Below are 15,176 nucleotides of genomic sequence, written 5' to 3'. Positions count from 1 at the left end.
CACTGTCGATCTCTCTATTCTACTATCCTCTCTCACTGACCTGGGAATCTCTGGCACTGCTCTGGCCTGGTTCTCCTCCTACCTCTCCAACAGCACTTACCAAGTACCCTGACGTGGAGCAACCTCCACACCTTGCCCTCTCTCGACAGGAGTCCCCCAAGGGTCAGTCTTGGGTCCTCTCCTGTTCTCTCTCTACACCCTCTCCCTGGGCCCTCTCATCGCATCCTATGGTTTCTCATACCATTTCTATGCTGATGATGCTCAGATTTTCCATTCCTTACCCACCTCTGACTCCACCATCCCCTCCCGTATCTCTACCTGTCTGTCTGCTATCTCCTCGGATGCACTCACATCACCTCAAACTCAGCCTCTCTAAATCTGACCTCCTTTTCTTTCCCTCCTCCTCCTCCTCCCCCCCTCCTCTGATCTCTCTACCATACTCTCACCCTCCTCCTCAGCTAAGAACCTCAGAGTCACCCTGGACCCCTGTCTCTCTTTATTCCCAGCACATCTCCACTCTGGCACGCACTTGCCGATTCTTCCTGAGCAACATACGAAGAATCCGACCCTTCCTCACCAACTACGCCACCCAGCTCCTGGTCCAAGCCTTGGTACTCTCCCGCCTAGATTACTGCAACTCCCTCCTGGCTGGCCTCCCTGCGTCCAACACCCGTCCGCTCTAGCTCATCCAGAACTCTGCAGCTCGCCTGGTGTTCTTTCTGCCTCGCTTCTCCCACGCAACTCCACTGCTCTGCTCACTCCACTGGCTCCCGATCACCGCTCGCATCCAGTTCAAGACTCTTGTACTCGCCTACAGATGCCTTGACCAGACTGCACCCAGCTACCTCCAGACCCTCCCCTCTCCCTTCACTCCCATTCGACCTCTCCGCTCCTCCTGCACTAGAAGACTGGCTCTACCTCCTCTACGCTCCCCTGCCTCCAGAGCCCGCTCCTTCTCCACCCTCGCCCCGCAGTGGTTGAATGACCTTCCTACAGATGTCAGGACTGCCCAGTCCCTGACCATCTTCCGGCGCCTCCTCAAGACTCACTTCTTCAAACAGCACCTGTAGAACTCCTCTTTTCCCTCTGGACACTTATCACTCTTCCTTAAATGCGCTTTACTTGCTCTTATCTGCTCCGTATTTTACTGCATTTAATCCTGTACTTTAGAGTACTGTAATCTGTCACAAGTGTCATTTAATCTGTAGTATTTTGTATTTAATTATAAATACAAAATACTTGCTAGACTTTGGTTCTAGCAAGTACAAGTATATGACAAAATACGAATCGTATTTTGTCATACTTGTACTTGCTTGAACCAAAGTCATTGTATTTATCTTGCTCTTGATTTGTATTAATACTTGTACTGTGATTCTTGAAATGTATTTTTGTTTACGACTGTAAATTGCCCTGGATAAGGGCGTCTGCTAAGAAATAAACAACAATAATAATAATAATAATGGGTTAATCTCTAAAATTTGAGACAAAAAATATTAACCTACATAAACAAAGGTAGGGAATCAAATTCTGGTGCTGAACAACTGAAAAAAAATGAATCACGTTTAATCCTGAGATTAAAATAATTAATCTCAGTTAATCTCAGTTTTAATATCATATTTAATTGATACAATTACTGCATCCATCTAATTTAAGTTTGTTTTATTACTGATGCTATCATCCTCCTCCTCCTCCATCATCATCTAAAAAAAAAAAAAAAAAAACACACCACACACACACACACACACACATCATAAAAACCCTGTTTTCCGATTTCTGGATTCTGGATCGTATTTGTTGGTCCCTCTTTATAGTTTTATATTTATTTTAGTGCTGGGACAAATATCCGAACGAATATTTTTTGACATGTATTTGGATACAAAAATCAGATTTTCGTAATCGCTAGGAATGACAAAAATACTTTGCACTTATTTACTGCCTCTAAACTGTATTTATAAACGGCACTCAATGCGTTTGTTTGTTGTACACACACACACCCCTCTCATTAAGTGAGCGACTCCCTGTTTAAACAAACCACTGAACTCGGGTCATCATTACATGCCGATCGTGAGGTTTTGCATGACAACATGGAGGCTGTGGTTTTGTTTATGCTTTTGGAAGGCGGCTGGTGGGAACGACTTGAGTGGTTTCCAAATGACTGGATTAAAAATGTATGCATGTCTCAGGAGTCGTATATGCGTCTTTGTCATTAACTGAGACATTTCCTGGAGTGCCAAAACACACAGATGAGACGTTCGGTATCAGTAGAAAAACTAGCTGCGTTTGGGATTACAAATTGTCCCATATTGTTTTATTTAAGTTTTAATTGTTTTATTTAAACCAAAAATGTTTTTTTTTCTTTACAACAAAATATTATACAACTGTACTTTGATTAAATAAAAAAAAAGTATATTATATGTATGCACTATGTACCACTGTTATGAATTTACTATTCACCCTTTGCGGTCCATTTATTAATCGCGCGCCAGGCACGCCTGGTCTAATTTATTTTCACTTGCGCAGTTAATTTTAGAAGCGCTGTTTAAAAGTATTTTTTCCACAGTCAAATGGGTTTAAATGGCCCTGCATATCAACAAAGCACTCACTAGGCATCTCCAGTCCCGCCCCACCCTTTCGTTCGCTATAGCTTTCACCTATGTAAGAAATAAATAATAATAATAATAATAATAATAATAATAATAATAATAATAGTCGTACATACCGATCAATCATCTCCTGATCACTCGTTTTATCACCAAACTCCTCAATAATGCGATCCAAGTCATTATTTTATTACTATAACATCTCAAAAAAGCTCTGCAAATGTCCATGTTCTCTGTGCGCTGACTTACTATCAGCCAGCTTGTTTACTTACGACCACCCCGTTATCTGATACCAGGGCCATGTATGACTATTCATGAGATACGCCTTTTTTTGTTTTTTTTCGACTTGTCTCGGCTCCTGTCGTTCCCACTCGGCCATTGAATGGTTTTCTCGACTTTTTCCGGAGAAAAAACGACTAAAACCCGTTTTTTGCATTTCTATAATGATGTCGGACAGGGTCCAACAATGGACCTGATAGGAATAATTGCAATGTCGGACCAGGTCCAACAATGGACCACAAAGGGTTCATCAATATTACAAAATCAACTTGGCTCACCAGGCATATAATATATATATATATATATATATATATATATATATATATAGCCATGTTTATCACACGGAAATGTCTGATAAACAAGGACTTCATTAGTTGCGCAGAAATCCACTGAGCACCAACTGCGGTTGTGTTAGTGCCGTTGTAATACACACACACAGTTAGTGCACACTAACTAACTGAACTGAATTAATAACCGCACTTGAGACTTGCTCTGAAAAGGATTAACTAGTGCGGTTGTCGCTGCCCTTTGTAACTGAACTGTGTGTGTATACTGTGTGTACGTAGCCATCTCTATGGAAACCCATCTGGGACAAAAATGCGTTGTGCTGCTTTAGAGCAAGTCAGAGTCTCATGGGACAGAAAAAAGGTAAGCACGTTTGCTTAAACAGTACCCAACTTCCTGAAAATGTTGTGTAGTGATTTTATATAGTTGGTACATATTAGCAAGGCTCGAATTTAACGTATACTTGGTAGCATTCTGCTCTTAAAACTCTTAATTTGCTCTTTATTTATTTTTTATTTTTTTATGCAGTAGCATTTTTCTGATACCTTATGCTGCAGTATATGACCGACCCTGAGTGAACACGTACATAATTACCAGTATTAGTTTTTCTTTTTAACGTATACATTATTAGGATCTTCCATGAAGTGGGAAACCATTGCTAATAGAGCTTCATGATCGATGACTGAGGTTTGTAGATACGCACGAGGCCCACAATGCAAATCGTATTGGACAGTGGAGTACACATACCTACAGTACATAACAATGAGGATACAATTTAAAGATGTATGAAGTTTATTTTATGGACCAAAAGTAAAATTAAATAACTGTTAAAAACATTACAATTTTTATAACATAAAACAGGCAATGCCCTAACAGAATATTAAGATTATTCAGTGTCTATAAAATATTCTAATTTTATGTTGTTATAATGTTAACCCTGGTTTCACCCACTCTAAAAATGAACACATAATAGGTAGATAATTATTACTTTATCAAAATTCTGACTATGAAAAGAAAAAAAAAAAATGGAGCAAACAGCTAGCTATAACGTTGCCATGATCCAAGTAACGTCTTCCTTGTTTTATCAGTACAAATAACAGATGAAATACAATCTTGAGGTGCATTCATTTACCTGTTTTCTTTTTCAAATAGATTATCACTACCTTCGTACACACACACACACACAGAGCTAAGTAATGTCACTGTTTAATAAAACAAACCTAGCACATATATATAGGTATATATATAATATATATATATATATATATATATATATATATATATATATATATATATATATATATATATATATATATATATATATATATATATTAAACCTTGGTTGATATCCCTTATTCTATTATTACTTCTTAGTTAATTTCTTCAAAATTGTACAGCATTTAAAAATGCAGTGAAAAGGCAGGGTGGGAGCATGCATATTTATGAACAAACCAGTTAGCATAACACGTTGCCTGAATCTTTTAAATGTAGCGTTACCGTGCTGGAATTAGCTTTCATTTTCAAAACAGATCGGTTGTGGTTGTAACCTTATAATTTATAAGGTCATACAATGCAGGATTCAACGATATTGTGGCACACATTACTTTTTTCCTTTTTTTAAAAAAATATATAATCGATGTCTTTATAGGTGTGTATGATTTGTTTGTTACCAAAATCTCAGTCAACAACTGAAGACATAATTTCGTACCACTTAATTTGCACCGATGAAACATAACCTGCTTAACCATACTGATGGCCTATCAAATGCTTAGATGACAGATACGGTTGCATTCTTGTAGAACTTAAGGATAAACAAAATATATTTCAACATTTCGACAAGGAATTACATTAGTTCCATTACTTAGTTGAGCACAAGGTGGTTTCAATAAATACTTTCTGATTTAAATATAGGCCTACTATGTGATAGTTTGTGTCTATTTAAAACAGTAGGTAGGTGTTTATTTGTTTTTAATTTTGTGTATATTTAATTAATAGTCGAACAAACTGCTACCGAATAAGACCATTTTACTACCTACTTTCCAGTCAGGTAGCAAATCCTCACTACTGCCTTCAAAAGTTAACTTCTAGCCCTGATATTATATATTTTTTGTTGTGACTTTCTGTTATATGGAATGTAATAAACTAGAAGCAAAAAGGCAAGTTTTTTTCACCTTAATTTTACAACGCAATTTCCACGTTTGTTTTATTTGAAGTCTTTAAAGTTTAAATTCCAGTTTTCATTTGCTTGTTCAGCTACAAAAAGGCACTAGTAAACCTTGTGTTATTAGTTTGTGAAAACATGTCTATGGCCACTGTTTACTGTGAAAAAATGGTAAATGGCAAGGAAACAAAAAAATATAATAAATAAAATGCGTTGTCAACTTCATGTACTATTTATTTCGGGAATAAACAAAAACACATTTAACTTGAACTGTTATTTGGCGTCCTTTGTTTTGTAGTTAATTCACTGGGGTAAAGCAAGGCCTACACAACTTATTCTTTACTCCTGGGATATTTTTCTATTTTAATGTGTTACATATTGTAAGGTTTTGCTGTAAAATAAAGGCACACACACAGGGGCCACGGGCACAACCCCTGCCCTTGCTGCAGTGCTGTCTCTGCCTGCGTTCACAGCAATATAATGGCTTTTATTAATTTCTGAAAAACGAACAAATATCCGAACGAATATTTAAATTATGAGCGAATATCCAAACAAGAAAATCCTGTGTTCATCCCAGCACTAATTTATTTACAATCCAGCATTTATTAAATTGTTTGAACCAACTGCTAATTCACAATGGAGTCAGTTTATTACTCACCTTACTGCATTTACAATTATCAGTTTCCTTTACTCATCAACTGATGTTTTTCATTGCCGTTTTAAATAATAATCATTTTAAATTCTCTTTTATTAATAACTTGAAATTGCCTAAATAAAACATTCACTGAGTAATGGTTATATCCTCCATAATTGTAAATAATATTGTTTAAAATAAATGTGGTTATTGAAATAAAACAAAGCTACAATGTTAACAGGTCTGCAGTCGGTAGCTATCCACTTTGCAACAGCACTGGTTATAGTATTGTACTTAGCTTGATTCATGGGTTTGCCAAACTGACAGGTTTTGTTGTTGTATTGTTGTTGTCTGTAGCAGAATAATTACTAGAAAGTGTATTTTGAGAAGTGAAAGCATGTTTAGCAGCATGTTCAACAGACTAGATGCACTTCTGTGACACTGGAACTCACTTTGACAGTAGATACAAGTAACCCTCTTTCTATCCAATAAACCGTCAGTTTTTTTAAATAAACTTCCCATTCACATGTCCTTCAGGGAGTGCTTTGCTACTAATGCGGTTCATTGACTAATTTTATATTCAAACAGACTACACTAATTCAATCCTGGCATTCACGCGAGTGTATTAAAATAGTGCCACAAGAAATGAATTATGGTATACTAAGAGAGACAAGACAGAGGAGTGCAATTAACGTGTGTTAAAAAAATGAATCTCCCAAAAAATGTATGCGTTAATAGCAGACCTTAACTGTGATTGACAGCCTTAAAAAATTACAGATAGAGACAGATAATAGATAGATAGAGACAGATAATAGATAGAGATAGATAGATAGATAGAGACAGATAATAGATAGAGATAGATAGATAGAGACAGATAATAGATAGAGATAGACAGATAGAGGTTCCCCTGCCATTCTACACGCCCGGCGGCCCTGTAGAATGGTAGGGGAACCACTCCGCAAATCTTTTACAAATTGGGTTTTCTACAACCAAGCAACCAATAAGCCATAAGGAAAGCGCTGGAATCAGTAAATCATAAATAGGCTTGCTACTTTTTACGTCGAATTCCCCCAGAAAAAGAGTTTGACTGAAATAAATTTATATACGATAAACATCGGTAAAATCCCTCACTATTTTTTATTTTCTTACCAACAATAATAAATTTAGAAATCATCTGTAGTTTGTGTAGTTTTTATACTTGCTGTCTGTCCCGTCTCTGTTCGACTCTGAATGCCTGGGGGTCGCTGTCAGTCATCTCAGTGGTCTGTTAGTACTGTAGTTTCACCCTGTTCTGACAGATCTCGTTGACCGAAGCAGTGCTAGAATGTTGTCGTTTGCCAGCTACAGAGCCTGTCATTCAAAGTGCCTACTTTGAAATTAGAGGGTTAAGGTGTACGTAAGCTTTTGCTTTAGGTATACGGTGACAGTTACTAGTTTGATTTGAAAATGGGGCGCAAGAGAAAAACATAAATGAATACTGTGCACAATACCCTGGCTGGCAGCTGAAGTCTCTGTGGCAGGATGAAGCGGACCCGTCTGCCTTGCCTTCCGTGACTCTGAGTCTGGCTGTGCTGTGCAGGAGAGGAGCTCAGACTCCGAATAATAAGTGCAAGTTAGTTCTGTTCAACTATCTAATGTTGTGTTCTGTGCATATTATTTTTACTCATAAATGTATGCTATACAGGTCTGTGTAATACACTTTTATATGCTGCGTTTACTACGGTTTATTTGATACCATTTTAAAATGTATAGCTCAGCTGTGACCAAACATTATTTCAATTAGAATGTTGGCGACCATGGTTTTGTTGCATGTTGAATATGATAAAGGGGTTTCACCAATTGAGACGTTTCTCAATGACATAAAAAGTCTGTTTTTTGTTTAAAGCATCGATTTCACACATTCTCTGCTTGAACTGAAAAATAAAGATAAAAAAAAATGGTAAATTCTTTCTAAAATAAACGTCGACATTAATCGTCGATTTGGCAAAAAAATAAAAATCGAATAGTAGCAAGCCTAATCATAAAGAAAGTAATTATGGAAACAAATAATTAAGATAAACATTTAGAGTGGAGGCTTCATCTGGCTTCATTATGACAGTGAAAAAAAAGTAATGTTCTGCCTTGTTTGGAGTCAGTTTCCCAGACTTGCAGGTAAAACAGCAGCTTTATTTGTTGTGAATTCAACATTTCGTTTACAACATTTCCAGTGTCACAGTAAGATGTCCGATCGACACTCAGATATGCAATCGAATGGTCTAACTTTTTGATTTGGGATCCGATGTGTTCAGGTCAAAAATGCCATTCACAATCTTTCCAGGACTCGTTGGTATCACTCAGCAAGATTGGCGCGGAGTGGGAGAGGCTACACAAGTGACAACGCTCAGAGAAGGACTGTTATTATTTTGTATTATGAATATTGTTTTAATAGTGTTTATTATGAGGATTAGGGATGGGAATTTCAAATAGTTTCCTATTTGAATACATAGGGTGCAACATTTTTGTGTATTTAATTACCCGAACTCTGGTCCCTTATGGTACCAAGAATAAAAGGCAAATGCATGTGTACAAACAGACAGCATAACAGTGTAAGCCGGTAAAGTTTAGCCAGGTTCACAAAGTGTACAAACAATGTCCAAGATGAGATTTCTTCATTCAATACCCTATTTGCTTAGGCACAAGTTTTTCCTTTTGTTTACTGAAATAAAATACAGAACTCAATGAGCAGCAACGTCACATCCAATCTCGTCCAATTAAAAAGCAACAGTAGCATAATATTGTGCAAACTACCGAATAATTTTTGCTGTAGTGTATTCAGAATAAAATACCACCTATCATATAGCAACCTAAATATTCTACATCTGTTTAATTCTAACAAATAGTATTTATAAAATAATCTTAAGTGTAAATATTGTAACCTGGCCAAAACAATAGAAAATACATTCCAACATTACAACAGTTTAACATTACTAATTACAACTAGCCATCAAGTACTGACATCAGATGAATCAAAGTCAAGTTACTTTGTTTATTCAATAACCTGTACATAATTCAAAACAAGGATACCTGGTTGTACTTTTAATGGTCAGTGCAAATGTTGATGTTACTCCATCCATTCACAGAAAGTCAACAGTAGATGTTTTACATTAAACTGCAGTCCAGAGTTAAAAAAAAGAACTCCTTTCCAACTCCAAGTATCTTGCCTTTTCTTATTAGTCACTGCGTTGTTCTGCTTAACATTTAGTATGTCTTTATATTCATCATAACGTTAAATTACCTTTCTAATTTTGATGTTACCCAAGTTTGGATTACTTCTTTTAGCACTTGCTATATACATTATTTTATTTCAGTTCACACATTCAAAGTTGCCATGCTCCTGGAAGCTGTTTTACAACTGGCTAGCAACAGCTGCAGAAGCTGCTGTGTACAGTCATTACAGCGGAACTCATGCAGGGATCTTAACATTAGCTAAAAACAAGGCAATAAAATTGGCAACATTTTCAAACAGAATACGATTACTGTAGAATGTTGATATTACAAGCATTGATTAATTAATTAGGGTCCTTATGTTTAATATGCAAATAACAACTGGTTTAAGACTGACATAACATGTGTTAAGCGTCAGCATTAAAAACATAAAATAAAGACGCGTTTGCTCCTACTAGTGGCTAATGTATAAGGGTTTTTTTTGTGTGTACTTGAATATGTAATATGCTATTCGAATAGTTTTTTTTTAATTTTTTTTATTTTCTTGTGTTTGATTACACTGACCCATCCCTAATTAGGATTATTACAATTCAGTTTTAGCGTTGCTGTAACCATATGGTAACAGCTCGGTTGCGGGTTTGCTTGTGAAAAAATGAGTAGCATTTGTACACATACATTTTCAAATCTTGAATACAGTATTTTCATTTTCCGACAAGCACACAAATGTGTGATTGTTTAATGGCTGAAGTAACATATTGAAAGGCTTCGTTTAGCCACTTTCTTTTGAGACATGGGCTCTCTTTGGTTACCATACACAGTTAGAAACATACTGAAAATAAAAACCATCATGAAAAAATCTATAAATATATTGGGCCAGATAAAATTGCATCCGGGCCAGTAAAAACACTAGCTCAGTGGCCCAAGGGCCCAGTTAAAAATCTAAACATAGAGCCCTGGAATGGGTAAAGGACCCCAGGTACAGCCCCTGGCTGTACAACAGTGACCATGGTATGTTTATAACCTTTAAAGAATAAATAATAGGTTGACTGATTTGTAACTCTAAAGGAAATGCTTTGTGTATACAATGTGAAAAGCGTAAATTATCAATGGAGTATAATGCTGTTAATAATCCATTAATAATCCATATGGGAGAGTATTTTCACTTATTGTGACACTTCCTGATCAATTTTCAGTTTGCTTGCATAAATTAAGATTCGTGTGTTGAAGTGTCAATGTAAGTCAAATCAAACTTGTTAAATATCAAAGACGTGAGTATTTGTTTGAAACACAGCCAGGAGGTTTACTGACTTCCAGTTTCTGAATACGATTATCAGAAGGCCATGGCTGTTTTTTTCTCCAAGCCACGAAGAATTATATATATATATATATATATTACACACACACACACACACAGTTAGTAGTCAAAAGTTTACATACTCCAATGGACATCTATAAATTTCTACACATTTATCAAACAAATAATTATAGGAAAAATCTTTTGTAGTAAAAGTTTTGCTTTTGTGGATGAGGAAAAAAGTTACAAGAAATAGATGTCTACAATTATTTATTTCGAAAAATACTAATTCAAAAGTATTCATACCCTGACAAGGGGAAGGTAGTTGAGGCGCCTTTAGCAATAATAACCTCTTTTAAACTATTAGGATATTTGTCAATTAGCTTTTTGCATGATTCTTTAGCGATTAGACAAAGAGGAAAAACAGCCCCATAGAAGGATATTACCACCTCCACGCTTGACAGTAGGTTTGGTGTTCTTTTCTTTGTACGCTTCACCAGACTTTCTCCAAACGTAACGACTATCAGTGTGACCAAATAGCTCGATTTTTGTTTTATCACTCCACAAAACCTTTGACCAGAACGCATATCCATCATTAAAATACCACTTTGCAAACTTTAAGTAATTGTCCTTGTGACGTTTTCCTAAGAGTCCTTGTGGCTTTTTCCTTAGCCTGCGACCATTGAGACCTTCACCATGCAATACTCCACTTTAACCTGGTTTAACCAGCACTGTCCATTTTGCAATCACTCAGTACGTTAACATTACAAAGCGTTTTCCGAAAACTAATGGTTTTCAGAAAACTGATTTTCTTAAAACGTCACTTTTCTATGTTTATATGATTAACGATAGAAAATCTAATTAGAATTCAACTTTATACATGGATTGAAGTTTTCCGAAAACGCAGGATATTTTCGCATGCAATGTACTGTAGTAGCCTAAGTACGATTTGAACAGATCGGACATTCCTGTGACAGAACGGAGACGAATCCATATAATTCTTTATTGAAGTGTCAGGTCTTAAATTCAAAGATTATTATCCTATACCTCCATTCAGATTCCGCAAAATGTGCAATCAGCCTTTCCAACAGCTCATCCTGTTCTATATTACCAGCTTCTTTTGCAGACATTATTTTTAATTATCACGTCATTTTAAAGCTGGAAAACATTTGCTGTTTCAGTATGGGCTATTAGCAAATATATACAGACTTTAACAAATGTATTACTTTATCCTTAACTTGACAAATGGATGCATGCAGACTGACTACAGATTATTATTATTTTCTCTGTTTTCTAAAATCACGTGCAGGAATGAAGGTCAAAGTTTGCACATGTGCAGTAAGCTATCGGAATAAGTTTTCCGAAAACTGTGTTTACATGATAAACCTTTTGTCAGTTTTCGAAATTTAATCGGAAATTTCTAGGTGCCGTTTTCCGAAAACTGACTTTCGGAATATTCCGATACATTTTCTGAAAACTGTTTACATGACTTGATATCGGAATTAGTTTTCCGAAAAATATCAGAATTCTTATGCTCATGTAAACGCACTGACTGTAAGATTAAAAAATAATTTAGAACTGTTTGTAGTACAGCAAACATTCTTGCCGATTAAACTGTGCTTCACAAAATTTGAATAAATTTGCATTCCCCTCTTAAAATAGTTTTTTTAATGACTTAATGAAACTGTGACAACTGTGTTGTAATACACTAGGCTTGTGGCTTAAAGGATAACTGTATATTATTCAGTATGCACCTATAACCTTAACAATTCAAAAACACCTGCATTTGAATTGCAAACCACTTGCAACCTGTATGGAGCCTGTGTTTTTGAATATTAATTGTACAGGACTTGCCCAGGTGTGATGCAGTCGGTTTCCAGGTGCCAGGAGTTTAAATTATGTCCTTACATTATTGGAGAGGAAACACAGTGCCTAGTTATCTTCAATTGTAATAACCATGCCACTTGCAAGCACATATTCAGTAAGCAAAATAAAGCAGTATAACAGTCTTATGCAGTTTGTGCCATACAGCAAGGCCAGATATAAAGTTTTTGCCAGGATAAACTCTAGGAATTGTTACAATACTCAAGCTGGAGAGATGGGGAACAATACATCACAAAATAATAACAGCAGCATTCATTAAGAAGGCCAGATCAAAATGTGTAGATCGGGTTACCCGGCCATCCTTAGTTTTTTCCATCCGACCCTAAATATTTTTTGCTGATAACTGGCTACATTTTTCGATATCAATCTGAAAAATTGATCACTGTGTGCAGCCTCGTTTTCGCTCATGCGATTTTCCAGAAACCTTGTGCAAACAATCTTCCATTTCATATAAATTATCGGTGTCTGAGTATCACCCAAGTACCGGTAGTTGTTTGAAAAATGCGACCACATCACAATTTTTCACAAAGCATTATGGATTGCCTTGTAAATACTGTATTCCAAAATGATTACAAATGTTCAGAATGTGGTTTAGGCCTACAGTAAGACCAACATGGAAGCTGTCTGGAAAACAGTATCATTGTTTAACCACTGGCAATAATAAACTACTTGTTAATACAATTCCTAGTAATTCAGATTCATTAAAACATCTTTGTGTTCAATAAACAGCACTCATTTGAATGAATTAAATGTGACAAAAGTGTATTTATTTATTTATCCAAAATTCACCCCAAATTTACCCAAAAGTCCCAGATATTTAAAACTTGTACCACACTTTACAACCAGAACAAGCTCTCCTCAAAAGAACAGCTGATGGGATATAATTGGGAGTTTCAGTGTTTCAATGCACATGTAGCCTAACTTATCAATAACTTTATATGTTTTTACAATTATTATCTCCACATATTTGTACGGTATGTATGTATGCCTTAATGCAGATGAATGTCAAAAACTGTGTGTGATTTGCTGCTATTAAGGGATTTTTACTTACAACATTATGACAGAATTGTAATGTATTGCAGTGGGATATGGTACCCATGCTTACTGTAACGCTCTAATCAGTTGTGAGTTCTAGGCTAGTCACAGATACGAACATTAGAAATATTGAGTAATAGTACAATTACAATGCATTTTCTTTATATTTTTTAATTTAGAAAAGTCAGGTTTCTTACCAGAAGGCATTCTTCACTCAATCGTAATGGGTTATCTTCTGAGGGGTAATTTGGTTCTCAGGGGGAAAACGTTCGTGTTCAGAGGGTTTTCTTTACTTCAGTTTTCCATGAACTGTCTCCTCAAATGACACTATTTCATAAAACCAAAACATACGCGTTAATACTAATGAAAGGCACACTAGCAACCTGTGTAGAATAATTAGGAAATTATACTGATAAACGCGTATTAGACCGACTTGATTTTTTAATATCTGGGGTAAATCTCTTTCGTATGATTCTACCTAGTGCTACACAGCTGCCAATCTGCTACGTAACTACTCAATTTAACCACGAAAATAATGTAAACTATTAGCATGATTAAGAAGTTAGAGAAAATTAATCTTAAACAGACTGAGGCTGTATGACTTTACCTGGCATTAAATAGCTCCCTGTAACTAGAATGCTGTATATGTACCTTGTTGCTGGGTACTGTAGTCGCCTATATAACCAGGAAGTACAATGGCAGACTTTGTCTCTCCTTGTCAATGACACAGAGTACAAATACAAACAATCTTTGTAAAGCGCTCACCTTTCAAGAGCTATTTTAGCGCTATACAAACAAGACAGTTGCTAAATGCTGATACAAGTTGGAAGGATACAAAAGTTGAAAGTCGGTGTTTAAAAGGTGTTTCCTTCCGCTGAGGTCATGCCGTCAGTGTTACTGATATAAATACGGAAGTCGTTGTCGAAACTGGTCCCTCCTACAGAATCGAGAGATTGAACTGTGGAATTAGCTGGTTGTTTACATGGTGTTTAAACACCAGGTACTGCGAAACGTTGCATCGCCATCAACCTCTCATATCTCATCTCATCTCATATCATAACCCGAACTGTTAGGGAAGTATCTGTGACAACATTGAACTCTCTTTTCTGCAACAAACTCAAGTTTTGTAATAATGTGTTGCAACCTAGGTCTCGTACACATGTTGTATTCTAGTTTCTACTGATAAAGGGCTGCTATTGCAAACCTAATAAATCAGATTTGTTGGTGAACATATTTCATTTGTGCTAATTTGCAGTATTGGTATTATCCCACAACAGTTCAATTACCATGCTGCATTATTCTCACAGTTTTCAGCCCCGCTAAACGCACTAATGACGTAATATTAGGTTACAAGTTACATTGGCGTGGTTTCTATGGAAAAATAAAAACAAATCTCACCTTTTTCTCACGATATTTTTGGTAGTACCTTTGGGGTAATTTGGTTTTCCGTGTAGTTGTATTTTAAGCAGAGAAATTATTGAAATACAAACTATCAAATTCATATTAAAATACAGGAGGGTATTGTAGCGATCCTGGGGGGTGATTACATGCAGGGTCAGATTAACGCAAATGCAAAATAGCCATGTACCTAGGGCCCGACTTTGGGCTGCCGATTTGTCTGCCGGTACCTGACAAGGGGCAAGCCCTCTCTAAGCTACACCTGTATTTATCCCGGCCCAACGTGGTTTACTGGGGAAGAACATAGGGTAAATATGTCACATTTGCCAATCGCTCAGCTTCTTATTCGCTCTTTATGTATCTATGTTGAATAAGTAGCCTTACATTTAACGGGTTAAATCA

At 36.3% G+C, this 15,176-nt stretch overlaps 1 protein-coding gene across 3 annotated transcripts in view; it reads right to left on the bottom strand.

The window, feature by feature from the left end:
* efr3a (EFR3 homolog A (S. cerevisiae)) overlaps positions 1–14,313 on the bottom strand; it is a 268,889-nt gene extending 254,576 nt beyond the window's left edge. Inside the window, exons 1-2 of one of the 3 annotated variants that reach the window (XM_033998812.3) lie at positions 14,028–14,313; positions 13,574–13,703 (exon numbers count right to left, since the gene is read on the bottom strand). In XM_033998812.3, the coding sequence (XP_033854703.1) occupies positions 13,574–13,583 (10 nt within the window). In that variant the 5' untranslated portion in view covers positions 13,584–13,703; positions 14,028–14,313. Of the gene's footprint in view, positions 1–13,573; positions 13,704–13,983 lie in introns of all 3 variants that reach the window. The other 2 variants (XM_033998811.3, XM_033998813.3) reach the window with 2 other exon arrangements.
* Between the last annotated feature and the right edge of the window lie 863 nt (positions 14,314–15,176).

This window comes from Acipenser ruthenus, chromosome 4 (genome assembly GCF_902713425.1).
Source record: "Acipenser ruthenus chromosome 4, fAciRut3.2 maternal haplotype, whole genome shotgun sequence".
Lineage (NCBI taxonomy): Eukaryota > Metazoa > Chordata > Actinopteri > Acipenseriformes > Acipenseridae > Acipenser > Acipenser ruthenus.
Note: the sequence above shows the minus strand (reverse complement) of the source record. Positions and strands in the feature narration are given on the sequence as shown.